This window comes from Gossypium raimondii, chromosome 3, assembly GCF_025698545.1.
Source record: "Gossypium raimondii isolate GPD5lz chromosome 3, ASM2569854v1, whole genome shotgun sequence".
NCBI lineage: Eukaryota > Viridiplantae > Streptophyta > Magnoliopsida > Malvales > Malvaceae > Gossypium > Gossypium raimondii.
In genome coordinates, this window is record NC_068567.1 from 45,631,918 (window position 1) to 45,647,350 (window position 15,433).

Here is a 15,433-nt window from a genome sequence, read left to right on the forward strand (position 1 = left end):
AATAAATTACCTATATCCACAATAAAATATATATAAAGTGCTAAGCAGACTATTATATTAATGCCATAAAAATTGTAATAGTTTAAGTTATTTTTTTTTATATAAAAAAAGTTAAAAAGAGGTAAAACAATAAAAAATTAGAGAAAATGTGATAAAAGAGTTGAAAGTTAGTAACTAAATTTATGATTATATACCAATAAAGGAAGCTTTTGAATGAATCCGAATTCTGAGGGAAAAATTAAAGAGCAGAGCAAGGCAAGGCAAGGCAAGGCAGGAAGAGCAAAAGCCCAAAAGGAGTGGAACATCTCTATGAGGCAAGTAGTAGCAGTTTCCGGCCCAACATAAGCATGTCATTCCGACTCGAAATGGAAGCTTTGTTTGTTTGAGTGTTTCTTCCAAACTCTTTACTCTCTTGTAACTGGCGTCTATGTTTATACTTTTTATTTCAAATTCCTTTAGATTCCCAGCCACTGAAGGCATTCGCATCTACATACAAAACAAATCTTGTTGTTAGAAATCCAGGTGAGGAGCGTCGTAATTGCCTAATCTCAGTCCATATTTTATCTTCCAATTTGGTTTTCTTTTACATCTCCCATCTTTGATTCTCGGAAACTGCATGTAAACAAGCTGCCAAGTTAGACTCCCCCCCCCCCCTCTCTCTCTCTCCGTTGGTTCAGTTCTCACAACTTCAAATTCCTTCCCCAGCTGAAGCTGGAAATGGTGGACTTGTATTGAAAATAAAATTATGAATTGAAAGAAACCCAAGTCTTTTAAATCCCAATGTTTATGTTTTCATTTTTGTATGGGTTGTGGCAGTTGATTGTATTCCCTGGATTCTAACTCAAATGCCGTCTTGCAGGATTGTATATGCTTTGATGAGTTAGGCATGTTCTTTTGGTGCAGTAAGTTTGTTTCACATGGCACTGACTGTCTCAAGCGTGCTTTCATGTACCATGGTACAGTACCAGGATTCTCTTTTGTTTTAAATGAATGATTAAAGCAAGAGTTTTTATTTTTTATATGTCTATTCAGATTATTGTTGTTTTAGATTCTGCTATGAAGTAGTCAGAGTAGGAGTTGTAAGATTGGGTCAGGATTAGAAGAATGATGAATCATATTACATGTATCGTTGTGCATGTGGAAAATTTGAGAGGCTACTGTATGTAAGAGTATGACTACATGTGAAAAGCCCAGTAGGACAAATGACTGGTGGTAAATACTGCCAAGTTAAAGAAATTCATCTCTTTAGTTGTAAATTTACATGGTTGAACTCATAGGCTGGAAGGTAACTGTTGAGTTCAAATTCTGAATTCTTTTGCTTTGAAAGTGAATTATGTTATTCAACCATATTCTCTTAACACAAAATCTTAACTACTTCCAAATCTAGTGATCCTAAAATTCATTCAAATCTGTTTCAGATGGGCCAAGTTAGAAATTCTATTATGCTCTTTGTCTCTCTCACTTACTCCTTGTAGCACTTATTCATTCGCATAAATTAGATCTTGGCTTCTAGTATTTTCTGCCTATGTCAAAGTACTTGTATTTCTGTTATAGAGATCCCATCATTTTCCCTAACTTATTTTGTATCAGTTTTACTTATCCAACCAAGCATGCTTTCCAGGTTCTTAGATACTCATGGAAACTTAATGTGCTGTTATTCCATTGTGGAAATTTTTATGTACAATTCTTTGTTTTTCATGGCTTATTTTAGCATCTTAAGCATCAAATGAGCATGGTGACACTGAATTTTTGTTATGCACTTCTAAAATTTTCCTCCTTTTCTTTCAGTGTTTTACCGGGAAAGGTTTGAGAAGTGCTATAGTCTTTGAAGCAGAGAGAGGCTATAGGAATGCTTTAGGTAGAAAAATGAGGTAATGCACTACATTAAGTTTGGTTGCTTAAACCATGATGGTTGAGATGGAATTTTACTTTGAGTTGCCTTCAATTAATGTTAGGTTCCATAATTACCTCTTCAATAAAGTTTCGAAAATTTATTCGCGGTCCAAGCACAAGTTTCCAGAAAAGTTGTTGGAGGAAGTACATAATTATGATACAGCCAGTATCTCAGGTCGCTCAAAGCTGCTAAATAAGGTAGATGTCTAATTACAAGATTTGGCTATTGGATGTTGTTTGTGATTCTCAGAAATTTCCTTATAACCTCAAGAAAAGAACTCTTCTCTTTGCATTCTATGCTTTATTATGTTTTGCATAAAAATGGGTACCTACTGTTTCCAATACCTGTAGAAAGCAGATCTCTAGCTTCTATTTGTTTCACTTTTTCCCTGCAATTTTCATGAGAAACTATATATTTTAGTATTTAATTTTGACTAATATTACATTTTCTTTCTTTATTTCATTTTTGTTGTTTAAAGGCCAGTGAGGGCCCAAATCTTACAATTATATATTTTGATATGCATGCATTGAATATAAAAAATTAGTACTTGAAGGAATCACACTAGAAGAAGGATATAAGAGAAGAATGGCCAACTTTACCAAATCTAAAAGACTGGCTTTATCAATTGAATAAATATATGGTAAGACACTGCTAACAAGGCATTACAACACTATTTATATGGCTGCTTAGTAATCTTAGCCCTTGACATCCTTGCATTCTAAGTTAATCAGCCATCCAAGTGTATTGAATTCTTAACTTCTTATGCCCTTAAACAAATCAAGAACAATAAACAAGTCAGGAAATGAAAAAAAATGGAAGGTTTATGAAAATAGGATGATCCCATTGTGCTAAAGGGCTACTCTGTCATAGATTAAAGGTGAGTTTAATTGGTTTGGATCAGATGGTAATATAGAGGCTTCAAGTAAGAACTCAATTTTCTGGAATTCACAGCACTAGAAAATTCACTTTTTGGTTTAAGTTCAACATCTTAAAATTATGTAAAAGCATGTTGAAGGGATATGTGAACTTGAATTTAGTTTCTGGCTCTTGATGTTGATAACTAATTTATGGCATCTTCTTAGTCATTCCCTCAGATAACTTATGTTTTTCCAACTGATACTTGTCTTGGTTGCTTGCTGTAATGTATTTAAAATATTTCTTTTCATTTTGTAACGAGGCATTTGAAAGTTTTGTAATCTGATTGTGTTTTGCTTATGGACTTTGAAATGTTCCTTTGCTCTGTCCTTTATACATCTGGTAACTTTTCCATGCACAATGTCCACATTTCATTGCTTACAGGTGTCGGTTTTGATGGGTTATAGTGGCCTTCATGATTTATTCGAGAACGAAAGACCTGATGAGCAACCTGATAGAAATCTTGAAGACGCTACAGATGATTTTGATCTTTCCCTGGCATGTAAACGATTTCCTTCCATCACTTTGGGTAGTTCCCTGCCAGTAGAATTGTATGATGAGGCAACTAGTAGCTCCCAAATAAGGGCCCTATTAGCAGCTCAAAGATTTTTATCTAACTCAATGGATGAAAAGTGGGTTGATCCAAATGGTCTGTCTGAAACCTGGGATTCTTTGTATGAACCTCTTTCAGAGGCTGGTTCTTCTGCAGCATTACAAGAAAGTACAGGTTCACATCAGTCTTCTTGGTCCACAACTTTGGAATCTGAAGGAAAGTCAGATCATCTACTTACTGTGGAAGAAAATACAGAAAAATTGGATCAATCTTCTTGGTCCGTTACTTTAGAATTTGAAGGGAAGTCTGATCATCTAGTTGCAAAGGAGGTATCTTCTAGTAAAGTTGGGGTTCAACGACATTCAGATATAGCAACTATTGATTTATTTCTTGATAGATCCATCAGTTGCATTCCTGGTTTAAGTAAAAGGCACTCTCGCCAGCTAGAAGAATGTGGCTTTTACACCGTAGGTTCTTTTGAAATTATGTCAAAATCACATTTGATGGAGGTTCTTGTATTTATACAAGCTGTGTTTCACCCTATTTACCTTTTTACCCTACTGTCATGCAGTTGCGGAAACTGTTACATCATTTTCCCCGGACCTATGCAGATTTACAGAATGCACAAACTGAGATTGATGATGGCCAGTACTTGATTTTTGTTGGGAAAATTATGTCGTCAAGGTGATTAACCATTTGCTCACTAAACTATGATTTAACCTTTTTCTCATTAAACCATGATCATTTTGTTGACAGAAACACATTATCACACTTATATTTGGTCTGCTAGATATCTTCTTTACTATTTCCTTAGCTGCCCTTGGTGCTAAATTTGGATTGATGTTGAGGTGAGGTTCAAGCCTCAGGTGAAGTACCTTGATGTGCCTAGGTAGCTGAGCTGACTTTTCTGTGGTGTTAATATTTATATCCTTGGATAATCAATGTCAGAACATACAAATCATTTGATGTTTCACTATGCAATTGTTTGGAATTAGCATTAAATTTAGGTTGTTTTCTAGTGACAAGATATGTTGACATATTATATGATTACAAACCACTTGGCATAAAATCTGACCTTGTCTTTTTTCATCCCAAGAACTAAAAAAGGGTTGTCATACATACGGTTGTACATGTTAAAAGTTGTCTTGCTTACTGCATAGCATATATATATTTTCCATTTGAAAATTCTCTAAATATGGTTCTGTGCCATTTAATGTATCAAACAAGAAGAGAAAGGAAAAACCTTGAGATTGGGAACAACTAATCTACCCTAGCTTGTAAAATTGTTTGTACAACACAGATTTACATTTATAGCAATTATTGAGATATACATTTAGGTTGTCAATATTTATGATTTTTCATGCAGGGGAATTAGAGCCAGTTATACTTTTTCAATTCTTGAGGTAATTGTCGGTTGTGAAGTTGCAAATAATGGACCCACTTCAGAACAGATATATGATGGCAGTGATACTAAGGGTGAGAAGACAATTTATTTGCATTTGAAGAAGTTTTTCCGAGGTGCTCGTTTTGCATCTCATCCTTTTCTTAAAAGTATTGAAGGAAAGCATAAGCTGGGAGAACTTGTATGTGTTAGTGGTAAGGTGAGTTTCTTTTTCTTTCGCACTCTTCAAAATTGCTCAGCTTATATCCTTGTCAATGCATTTTTTAATTCATTCAAAGAGTAATGACAAGGACAATGGTTGACATGTATAGGCTAAATTCTGGTATTTGAAGCAGCTTCATGGCTGCCTATATAGTCATCAGTAATAACAGATTTTTTTTTTTTAAATAAATTGTTTGCTTCTGTTTACTCTTTTAGCAAACATGTTTTGGATGATTGTGGTGAGGTGTTGTAAAGCAAATGCTAGAAGGATTGTAAAATAAGTTTCTTAAAGGGATATTCAATTAGTAAGTTTAAATTTTCTGGTTTTAATTGTAATTTTTTCATTCTCTACTTTATTGGTTGTCTTTCTTACTAGTACAGTGAAATAAACACTGACTAATGTAGATTTTCTATATAAGCTTTTGCTAACTTTGTTTCTTAGATGTTGCCATTCACCCTTAAGTATTGATTTCTGCTTCTTACAATGTCATCCTTAAATTTTGTACCAACTTTTTTTCCAATATAGGTGAGGGCTTTGAGTAAAGATCACTATGAAATGAGGGAATACAGTATTGATGTACTAAAAGATGAAAACGATTCATCTGTTATCACAAAAGGAAGGCCTTATCCTATCTATCCTTCAAAAGGTGGCTTAAAACCTTGTTTTCTTAGAGACATCATTCCAAGGTTTGTCCTTGACTATTTTGTTTTGAATTGTTACATCACTACCGGCTTTCAAGAAGAGTTTTTAGACTAGTGCTTTAGTTCTTATGCTGCATTTTTTTCCTGACTAATTCCATTTTATATGTTTGTAAGTTACATGTATATTTTTGTATAGTTAATTAAGGTGTGTCTGTGAATTGTGAAATCTCAATCCATAAAAGGTAATGTTTCTGCATTGCGAAATTGCTGATCTGTACTTTGAGTTTTGCTATTGTAATGGTCTATATTGCTGCTGTAAGTATTTGTCCTGGGAGTTATGTTGTTGTACTGGTTGATTGATACCTCATTGAGGTGGAAAGAAGAGCAGGTGGTGAGGACACAAAAATATTCCGTCCTCATTTTCCTCTTTGATGAATGCAGCAGACCAATGAGTGATATAGGATTATACACATTACTAGAATGTTTTCTGAAGATGTCATCTTGCTCATGCTTTAAATGCTGCCATCATTAACAATCTTGCGAGCAAGCATATTCTAGATCCATCATTCAGCTCATTATCTGGATTGATGCTGTTTGGATTCCGTTCTTGTGCAATCAGTTGCTCTCATTTCCTTTATAGTAACACCTGAAGTTGAACTGTACACCATAATTAAAATGGTATTCACCATAAAGGTTTATATTATAAGCAGGAAGAAAGATGTGCTACAGTTTAAATGGCTCTTGTTTCGAAGAAGAATATTTAGACTCTATTCATATTCTTTTCAATATACAATGATTATAGCATAAGTGATTTTTCCCTCCTTGACATTTTATACAATAGAATGTGTTTTGTACTTGTAGGATTTAATTGAATTCCCTTGAAAAGGAATTTGATAATTATTTCTCTTAAATTTAGTTTTTCCTCTTAACCAATAATATTGTATTCCATTTTCTTTCAGGGCTTTACAAGCTGTGCAGGTCAATATTGATCCTATACCTGAAGAAATCACCAAAGAATTTGGACTTTTATGTCTCAATGATGTGAGTGAGCTTTTCTTCGTCCATGATGCATCATTCTTTAACAATGAAATTGTTGTTTCCGGCAAGTTTGGCATTGTGCAATAATATTTTCCGTTGATGATTGAATAGTAATCTTTGCTTCTCAATTCAATAGAATGAATTTGGCTTATGCGTATTGCATTATTATAATTTTGAACTCCTCCCTTAGAAAGACATCGTCTGAAGTCGAGAGGCAAGGCTTTTGTGATTTACCCTGAAATTAGCTCGGGACTAACTCTGTTGAGTGTCTGCTCAAATTTTAACTAGAGCATATTTTCAGGCTAGTTTGGAATGGTTACATGAGCTTATACCTCTATTTTAACTTTAAAAAATGGACTGAAGATCAAACTGCTAAGACCTTTAATTCTTGATCCATCCATTTCAACTGGTTGGAGTCAGGTACAAACAAGATCTTAATTTAAAGAAAAAAGATTTTAATGTTAACTTAATATTAACTAGAGTAAATAATTAATCAAAATAAGCATTTGACTTACTAATATAGTTTTAAGTATAAAACAAAGAAGCTAAAGGGTAAAATCTTAACAACGAAAAAACAGAAGAAATGTATATAAACTGTTTTCACCTGTTAAATCAATTTTTCTATCACTTTAATAAATAACCGAATTCAAACAATGCATCAAACCAGATAACCTGTCGAGTCCTGGTTCAACCAACCAGTCTGAGTTTTTAATCTATGGGTTAAGAATTTTTAAGAAATGAAAATGATCACAGTGGTCTAGAAAATCATTTAAATAAGGATGATCCAGTGATCTACAAAAGGTACATAATTACAAGTAAATCATCCCCCCCCCCCCCCAACAAAAAGAAGTGTAGAAATTAGCCATAATTCTAGCATCTCAATATGCTATTTTGATGTTCATAGTTTAGTAGCATTTGCATAGTGTTTTTTTTTTCTCATTATTTGATATTTTACTATAGCAAGCATTTTAATTTGTTGTTAACAATGTAGGCATATGTTGGGATTCACCAGCCAAAGAATATAGAGGAGGCTGATTTAGCTCGCAGAAGAATCATATTTGATGAGTTCTTCTACCTACAGGTAATATTAATCTGTGATTTTAGTTGCTATTTAAATGTGAGATGTTTGTATTGAACTTCCTCATCTTTCATTATTGCTACCATTATATATATTTTGTTTATTTTACCATCTATCTTTATTGGATAACCTGTCTTTCCATTGATTTGGTGTTGTTTGATAAACTAAAAAAGTTAAATGTTATACAAAATTATGTATTGAATTTGTAAATACTGAACTGTATTACAAAAACTATTTGTATAATTCTTGCCAGCATTATTGTTATGTGACTGTTCTGATACAATGAAGCTTAGATGTAAGTCTTGAGGAGCCTTAGGTGTGAGGCTTAGGAGTTTCTTTCCTTTTTCACTTTTCTTTTTCGTAAATTTCCTACTTCCTCAAGTATTAGATTACTGAACAGCCATAAGCCCTAATCTCCTATCTTTCCCATGTCAGAAGTTAAGCTAGGAATTTGATGAGCTTATTTTCTTGTCTGCCTCTTCCCAAGTTTGAGTTTGAACTCCTTCAGGGATTTCTAGATATTTTGAAATAGATTAGTTTAGAACTTTACCGCGTCTTCATTCCTAGCATCATATCTGAATATCCTTGCTGTTTCACAATGATAATTCATTTGGATTTCATATTATGCATTAGTTGCACATATACTCATAAGCAAAATGATCCTACTGCAGTTGGGCCGCTTATTTCAAATGCTTGAAGGTCTTGGCACAAAAATTGAGAAAGATGGATTACTGGAAAAGTACAGAAAACCTGAAGTGAATGCTGCATACATGGAAGAATGGTCCAGTTTGACCAAGAAATTTTTGAAAGCTCTTCCATATTCCCTCACTTCTGGCCAACTTAGTGCTATTTCAGAAATTATATGGGATCTAAAGAGGCCAGTCCCCATGAATCGACTTTTACAGGTTCTGGATTTTGCAAGAATGCTACTATTCTTTCATGATTCAACTGTCTAACATCTTTTCTAATTTAATCGACACATGCATATTTCTTTTTAACTTATATTTAGTTCTATTGTTCTTGAAGTTAATTTTTTTTCTAACCTTCTTCATGAATTAGCTGTCGCTATAAAAGTATAGATGGGCTCTTTGGCTGTTTACATTGTCTCCCCCCTTACCCCCTAGCTCCCTTGAAAGAAATACATCCAATAAATTTAACTCCCAAATCAGACCTCCTGGCCTAAAAGTCTTCTAGGACTATGATAGTCTGCCACAATTACTAGCAAATTCTTGGTAATTAGCAAAGATATTGGATCATGAGTTTCATTGGCTTCATTTTATCATTGCATGACACTATGACTCCTAAAGCTGACAGGTTTGATGGTGTGTAGATTTGTAGAAAAGGTTAATGTTTGACTGGTTCCTGATAAATATAAAAGGATATAGTTTGAACTTGCTTGTATCTTCCTTGATGGTTTCCTTCCCAAATTTTAGTTTAGCTTCATGGTTAAGGCTAGCCTCTGGTGATTCTGATTTTGGGTTCTTGCTGCTAGAAATCATTCCTTTATTTTTTATTTTTTTTGAAATTCCAGTAGTGCCTGTGCCATTATGCCTGCTAAGAAGAACTAAGAATGCAATTTTAACAAAACAACAGGGTACAGTAGAGAGGAAGTACTATAGTAATGTATTTCAACAAGTTACTATTGTGGGAAATGGGATTTAATTTACTATGAGATATAAATAGGATTTGGTTGTTCAAAATATGAGAAAGTGGATAATGTTCTAGCTCCTTGATTTTTTTGAAGACATGACATCTACCATGCATAATGAAAATAATTGAGCTCTAACTACCAGGAAAAATCCATCATCAACTACTAGCTTGTGCCTGGAATATTTGTATTTTTAATAATCCTTGACACAAAAAATAAAAAAAATCCAAATTGCAATGGCAACATCTAAATTTTGTGTAAATCCTTAACTCTTGCATATCTTATTGTTTATATATTTAAGAGCAAGATTCTATGTAATGATGACTTTATTTGGAATAACTTCATCTTGAATAGGCAAAGATCAAGTTTTATATGAAGGGAAGAGGAAAAAATGTATAGAGAGTTGAGATTTGATTTTATCTGATATTTGTCATATGTTTATTTTGTTATTCTTGAAAACTGATAAGCTTGCTTGATAATTTATGGATCTCTTTGTAGGGAGACGTTGGATGTGGGAAAACTATTGTTGCTTTTCTGGCATGCGTGGAGGTTATTGCCTCTGGTTATCAGGTTGGTAAATTCAAGCTACACGTTTCACCTCTTTTGTAAGCCTTTTAAAGATTTATCTTTGCATACAGCTAAACATACTATATGCTGCTTATCACCTTACTCATTATGGTAATATTTTAGGTAATCTTGCTTGTGTTATTGGTATTCTATTCCGTACTGGTTTTAATGGTACATGATTATGTTTTGAGCTGACATTACTTACTTTAGGCCGCTTTCATGGTTCCTACTGAGTTACTTGCAATCCAGCACTATGATCACTTTGTAGATCTGCTAGAGAAGATGGATGAGGTTGATAATAAACCTTCTGTTGCTTTACTAACTGGATCAACCCCGCTAAAGCAATCACGTCTGATTCGTAAGGTATGTATATCATCTGGTGCTTTTATTTGTTGTATAATCATCCTCAGTTTCTCTAACCATTTTAGGCTGCAGGATCTCCAAAGTGGAAATATCTCACTTGTCATTGGAACCCATAGTCTAATAGCCGAAAAAGTGGAGTTTTCTTCTTTACGTATTGCTGTGGTGGATGAGCAGCATCGTTTTGGTGTGATCCAGAGAGGAAAGTTTAACAGTAAGGTTGTCCACTTTTACTTGGCTATAAAATGCTAAATTATATGCATATATCTCCTGAGCTATATGTGTCAATGGAGAATTTTATTGAGTGTAACATCTTCAGATCGTGTTTCAGTCATCGCAGAATGTTGGATAAAATAGTTTGGACTTTGGACTATTATTCTTTTCCTCTTTTCTATCTCCTCTTGTTGAAGTTATGACATTGCTGCATGTGTCTGTTTCTTTTAAAATATAAGTTGACTTGTTATTGCAAAACTGAAAAGTTTATTATGCTTTCTGAAGGATTAAAAATTTACAGTCAATCCTTCAAAAAAAAAATTTACAGTCAAGAGCTCTGCATAACAAAGTTTAAGCTGTTTTAGCTTCATTTCTTGTTGTGAAATTGGTTTTAGGTGTATGTGTTTTTGTGTCTATGGGTGTAATATCATTTTGAAGAGGTGAAAATATCTCACAAGGGAAATCTTTTGTCAGTAGCTGTGAGGCTGGTAAAGAAATGATGAAAAGAACATTGGTAATTGGTTAAAAGAAAGGAAAAGCACTGAAATAGAGTCATATAAGTTTCGCCTTTGGATTACATAAGGTGTCCCTTTTGCTTTGTTAGTGGCAATGTATACTTTCACCTAAAAAACTTGGGTGTTTCACTGCATCGTCAATATGTTCATGATCTTTTTCTGGCATTGTTTTCATTAAATGCTGGATGCGTAGTAAAGTTAGCTTTATTTCTGTGATTGATATTGTTATCAATTAACATATTGAATCTTAGTCAGCATTTGTCAGATGTCACTTTCAACCTTGAATATTTTACATATTTTAAAATACATTTACATATCAATCAAATTCTTGAAGGCTACCTATGAATGTCATCTACAAATTAAATACCAATTGATATTAGAATGCTGGTCATCATCCATTTGCTTGAGAAGAAACGTTGGTAGACCCCTACACCTCCTGCCCCAAACAGAAGAAAAAGGGGAAGTTTTATTTCAGAATATGATTTGATGAAATGTGTTGACCCTTAATGTTTCACATGGTATCATTTGTCTTATTTGATTTTGCAAGAATAATTCCATCTTTAAGCTGTTAGAAGCAGTTACTCATTTTGTTATGTGCCAATGTTATGATGAGTTAATGGAGAAACTCAACCTTACAGCTATACTGTACTTCAACAAGCTCGAGAATGCAAGCGGCTGACACTGATGTTTCCTCTGAACATGACATCCATATGGCTCCTCATATTCTTGCCTTGTCAGCTACTCCTATCCCAAGGACTCTTGCTCTTGCCTTGTATGGTGATATGTCTTTGACAAATGTACGTACAATTTGTTTTACTTCTAGCTGAATAGATTAAATAGATTAAGTCTCTTACTTCTAGCTGCTTGAATTCTCTATAGTTGCGTTCTATGTTTAAATAGATTAAATCCTTGATTTATTATTGATTTGTATTGAACAAAAACTTGTTAGTTTCTTTATTTAAACTTCTCTCTTGATTCTGCTGAGTTTTTTTCTTGACTATATCTTTCAGTGATGGAAAAATTTATTTAGCAAAAAGAAATAGAAGCATGGTCTAGAGAAATACTAGAGAGCTAGGAAATAGAATGTCTGACTTTGTAACTTTAAACACCTAATACTCAAGAAGCATTTGTGGAAAGTTAGAAGAAATTCCAAATGATAAATTGAGGGGGGTAAGTCTGACCCCAACTCACCTACAGTTAAGGATAATTTGGACAACTTAGTGCACTTAAGTGACTTGTTTACAGTTACATGCTCATTGTCTACTAATGATTTTTCTCGGGTTTCCTGTAATGACAGATTACTGACTTACCTCCTGGAAGGATACCTGTTGAAACATACATCATTGAAGGAACTGACAATGGCTTTAAGAATATTTATGCGGTATGGCATATACTTGTCCTACTCATTTGAAATACTGCATGTGTCTATTTCTTACTTAAAAGGAAACGGAATGATAATTGTTGGATAACTGAAAACGTGATACGGTATGCATTAGTTTGGTAATTTGTTTGATGCCATTTTTCTTTGCATTCATTTGCTTTCTTGTACTTTTGGAACCAAAACAATATTGGTGCAGTAGTTCCTTCTAGGGAGTGCTAACCATCAGATTTCATATCAGAGAAGTCAATTGAAGTTAGAACTAGAAATGTAGAAATCAAATTTTTGCTTATTCACCTGGTATTTTATTACTTTGTAGAAAATCCTTATGAGCCTTGTTTCTATTATGTGTAATTATGTATCATTTAATTATATTTCTCAGAGAAATAAAAGGAGAGGGGCAACACAAAGGAATATATTTAACAATAATTAAACTAAATGCAGATTTTTAACCTGTGCATGAAAATTTGCCTATTTAGTTCAAGTGGTGAAGAATCTATAAATGGATTTGAACATTTTCCTTTTTAACAGATGATGCTAGAGGAGTTAGAAGCAGGAGGTAGACTGTATATTGTATATCCAGTCATTGAACAATCAGACCAATTACCTCAACTTCGGGCTGCTTCCGCAGATCTTGAGACCATATCAAATCAGTTTCAGGATTATAACTGTGGGTTGTTGCATGGAAGAATGAAGGGTGATGAAAAGGAAGAAGCATTGAGAAAGTTTAGGTCTGGAGAAACAGATATTTTACTTTCTACTCAAGTAATTGAGATTGGTGTTGATGTTCCAGATGCATCTATGATGGTTGTGATGAATGCTGAGAGATTTGGAATAGCTCAGTTACACCAACTTAGAGGACGAGTTGGTCGTGGGGCAAAAAAGTCTAAATGTATATTAGTAGCATCTTCTTCAAGTAGCCTAAATCGTCTGAAGGTGCTTGAGAAGTCATCAGATGGCTTCCACTTAGCTAGTGTAGATCTTCGTCTACGTGGACCTGGTGATTTACTTGGAAAAAAACAGTCTGGGCACCTTCCTGAATTTCCTATTGCTAGATTGGAAATGGATGGGAATATTTTGCAAGAGGCACATGTTGCTGCATTGGTAAATTTATTCCCTTGCCCTTCTTATATAATTGCTCTTTGTTTTGCTTAATTTCATTTTAGATAGGCATTTCATCCAATAAGGTATAGTGTTTCCTTCTTATAGTTATCCGCTACAGTGAATTCATGTATCCTCAATTCCTCATCCTTGATTGAGATACTAGTTTTTTCTAAACAGCCGCTGCTGCTCGTGCAGTATTTCTGCATTTCGCATTTCTGTGATGTCTAATATAGAGGTGTTTCTTTATTGTTTGTGTGAAAAAAATCATTTGAACATACACTCCTAGCAGTAAAATCACTATTAAAAGAACCAAACCTAGTTTTTGGTAACTGTACTCTAGATATGGTTCTGAACTACTGATAATGTCATGTCTTTGTTTTAAAATCCGGATACCATATTGTATTAATTTATCTCTCAGAATGAGTTCTACTGTTAGTTCATGTGTGCTTTGTGTCCATTATCTATAATACCAACACTGGTTTTTCTGTATGCAGAAAGTCCTAAGTTATTCTCACGACTTGGAACTTTTTCCAGCACTGAAAGCAGAACTTAGCATGCGACAGCCACTCTGTATTCTTGGTGATTGAGTTGTAGCTGGCATGGTGATTTCAAGGTTTCAGTTAAATATTTGGACAGAGACTGCAGGTATGGCTTGTTAGTGAGCCCTTTGCTTGTATAGCATTGTGTTTAGGTGGCTTACTTGCTCTTTTGTTGCATCTTCATTTTAATGTGATGTTGTCATTTATATTTTATTACAGTCAGCATCTAGGCAGTTTCCATTAAAAGTTATATTCAGACATTCTTTAAAATTGCACATTGTTTTTGATTCCGTGTATTCCAATAGATAGCGAGGTAGTTTCCGTGTGTGTTTCATTGTTTTGGGATTATGACAAATCTTTGATGAAAGGGGAAGTCAATTGGGGCAACAACAGCTAGCAAAACAGGAGGGGTTCCCCCCCTTTCACATAAACCCAAGGGGGACAACCCTATGATCTTGTCTGAGACAAAGACACCTTTCCCTACAAACTCAAATCTTTATTTTCTTGTAGGACTTTATGATTTTCAAGGCGTTGGTTTTTCCATTACAATTGGCTGGCCCTTGTTCATAAAATTTGTAACCTATACTCTGTGGTGGAAACCCTAAACTCAACATGTCGTCTCCATCTCCCATTACAAGAGCCATTAGAGCAAGGGCTCTTTTTGTGGTCGAGTGACACCATCTTAAAAAGGATGTTCTTTTCACATGGAAGGTCTTCGGAGTTTTTGATATGATAAACAGTCATGATTGAGCAATTCCCCACAATTGGACCAAATTCTCATTGGTGCAAATCAAAGTTGATCAGCCTCATAATATTCTTTCCTCTTTAATTATTACTTTGTTTTCTAGTTATGATTGAACCATATCTTAAGCATCGTTGCTCGAGATTGAGATTGATGTATCGAGGAGAGTCAACTCAAAACTGTGAAAATGGTGAAGTTTCAGTCCAAGCCATAGGGTGCATAACATGACAAGTAATCTTTGTGTTTGTTATAATTGTGAAGATATAATTAAAAGTTAGAATTGGTCCTATCAATAGCCACATAAATAAGACTTCAGCATACATAAGTTATAAAGGAATCCAGGAAGTTGGGCCAAACAATTTTATTGTTGGTCCAGATAAGATAAGAATGAGGCCCAATCAAAAAAGATCTAGTCAAGACAGGTTGACCTGAGCTATAAAAAGACTGTCCAAGATTTATTAAAGAGGTCGGGACGGGTAACTCGGATTTTGGACAGGTTTGACCGAGTCTACAAGGCATTATCAGTCACAGAGATCTTATGCATATAATGGTGGCTCACGCGTCTTGGCTCTCAGAAACCCTACCACATTGGTCGGTAAAGCTTGCTTTAACAACCATTCCCCACCACCCATTGTTAAGACCAT

The 15,433-nt window shown here is 34.3% G+C and overlaps 1 protein-coding gene across 2 annotated transcripts; it reads left to right on the top strand.

Annotated features, from left to right (window-relative positions):
- Positions 1 to 231: 231 nt before the first annotated feature.
- Positions 232 to 14,381, top strand: LOC105794429 (ATP-dependent DNA helicase homolog RECG, chloroplastic). 2 transcript variants are annotated; one of them, XM_052628423.1, is made up of 19 exons: positions 232 to 314; positions 460 to 522; positions 860 to 956; positions 1,789 to 1,871; positions 1,956 to 2,091; positions 3,194 to 3,829; positions 3,934 to 4,046; positions 4,729 to 4,963; positions 5,492 to 5,652; positions 6,567 to 6,648; positions 7,637 to 7,726; positions 8,395 to 8,628; positions 9,870 to 9,941; positions 10,149 to 10,301; positions 10,374 to 10,517; positions 11,665 to 11,823; positions 12,324 to 12,407; positions 12,936 to 13,508; positions 14,003 to 14,381. In XM_052628423.1, exons 3-19 carry the CDS (start codon positions 918 to 920, stop codon positions 14,093 to 14,095), a joined length of 3,087 nt encoding a protein of 1,028 aa, XP_052484383.1. In that variant the 5' UTR covers positions 232 to 314; positions 460 to 522; positions 860 to 917; the 3' UTR covers positions 14,096 to 14,381. The 2 variants fall into 2 exon arrangements, with proteins under 2 accessions (XP_052484383.1, XP_012479052.1); XM_012623598.2 differs by lacking the exon at positions 460 to 522 and having other exon boundaries at positions 292 to 314.
- The last annotated feature ends 1,052 nt before the right edge of the window (positions 14,382 to 15,433 follow it).

What these genes read in the sequence shown, in the direction of transcription:
- LOC105794429 (XM_052628423.1), top strand. Translation starts at nt 918, where the DNA reads ATGGCACTGACTGTCTCAAGCGTGCTTTCATGTACCATG. An exon ending in TTATTGCCTCTGGTTATCAG is followed by an intron (nt 9,942 to 10,148) that starts GTTGGTAAATTC and finishes TACTTACTTTAG; the next exon opens with GCCGCTTTCATGGTTCCTAC. An exon ending in AATCACGTCTGATTCGTAAG is followed by an intron (nt 10,302 to 10,373) that starts GTATGTATATCA and finishes TTTAGGCTGCAG; the next exon opens with GATCTCCAAAGTGGAAATAT.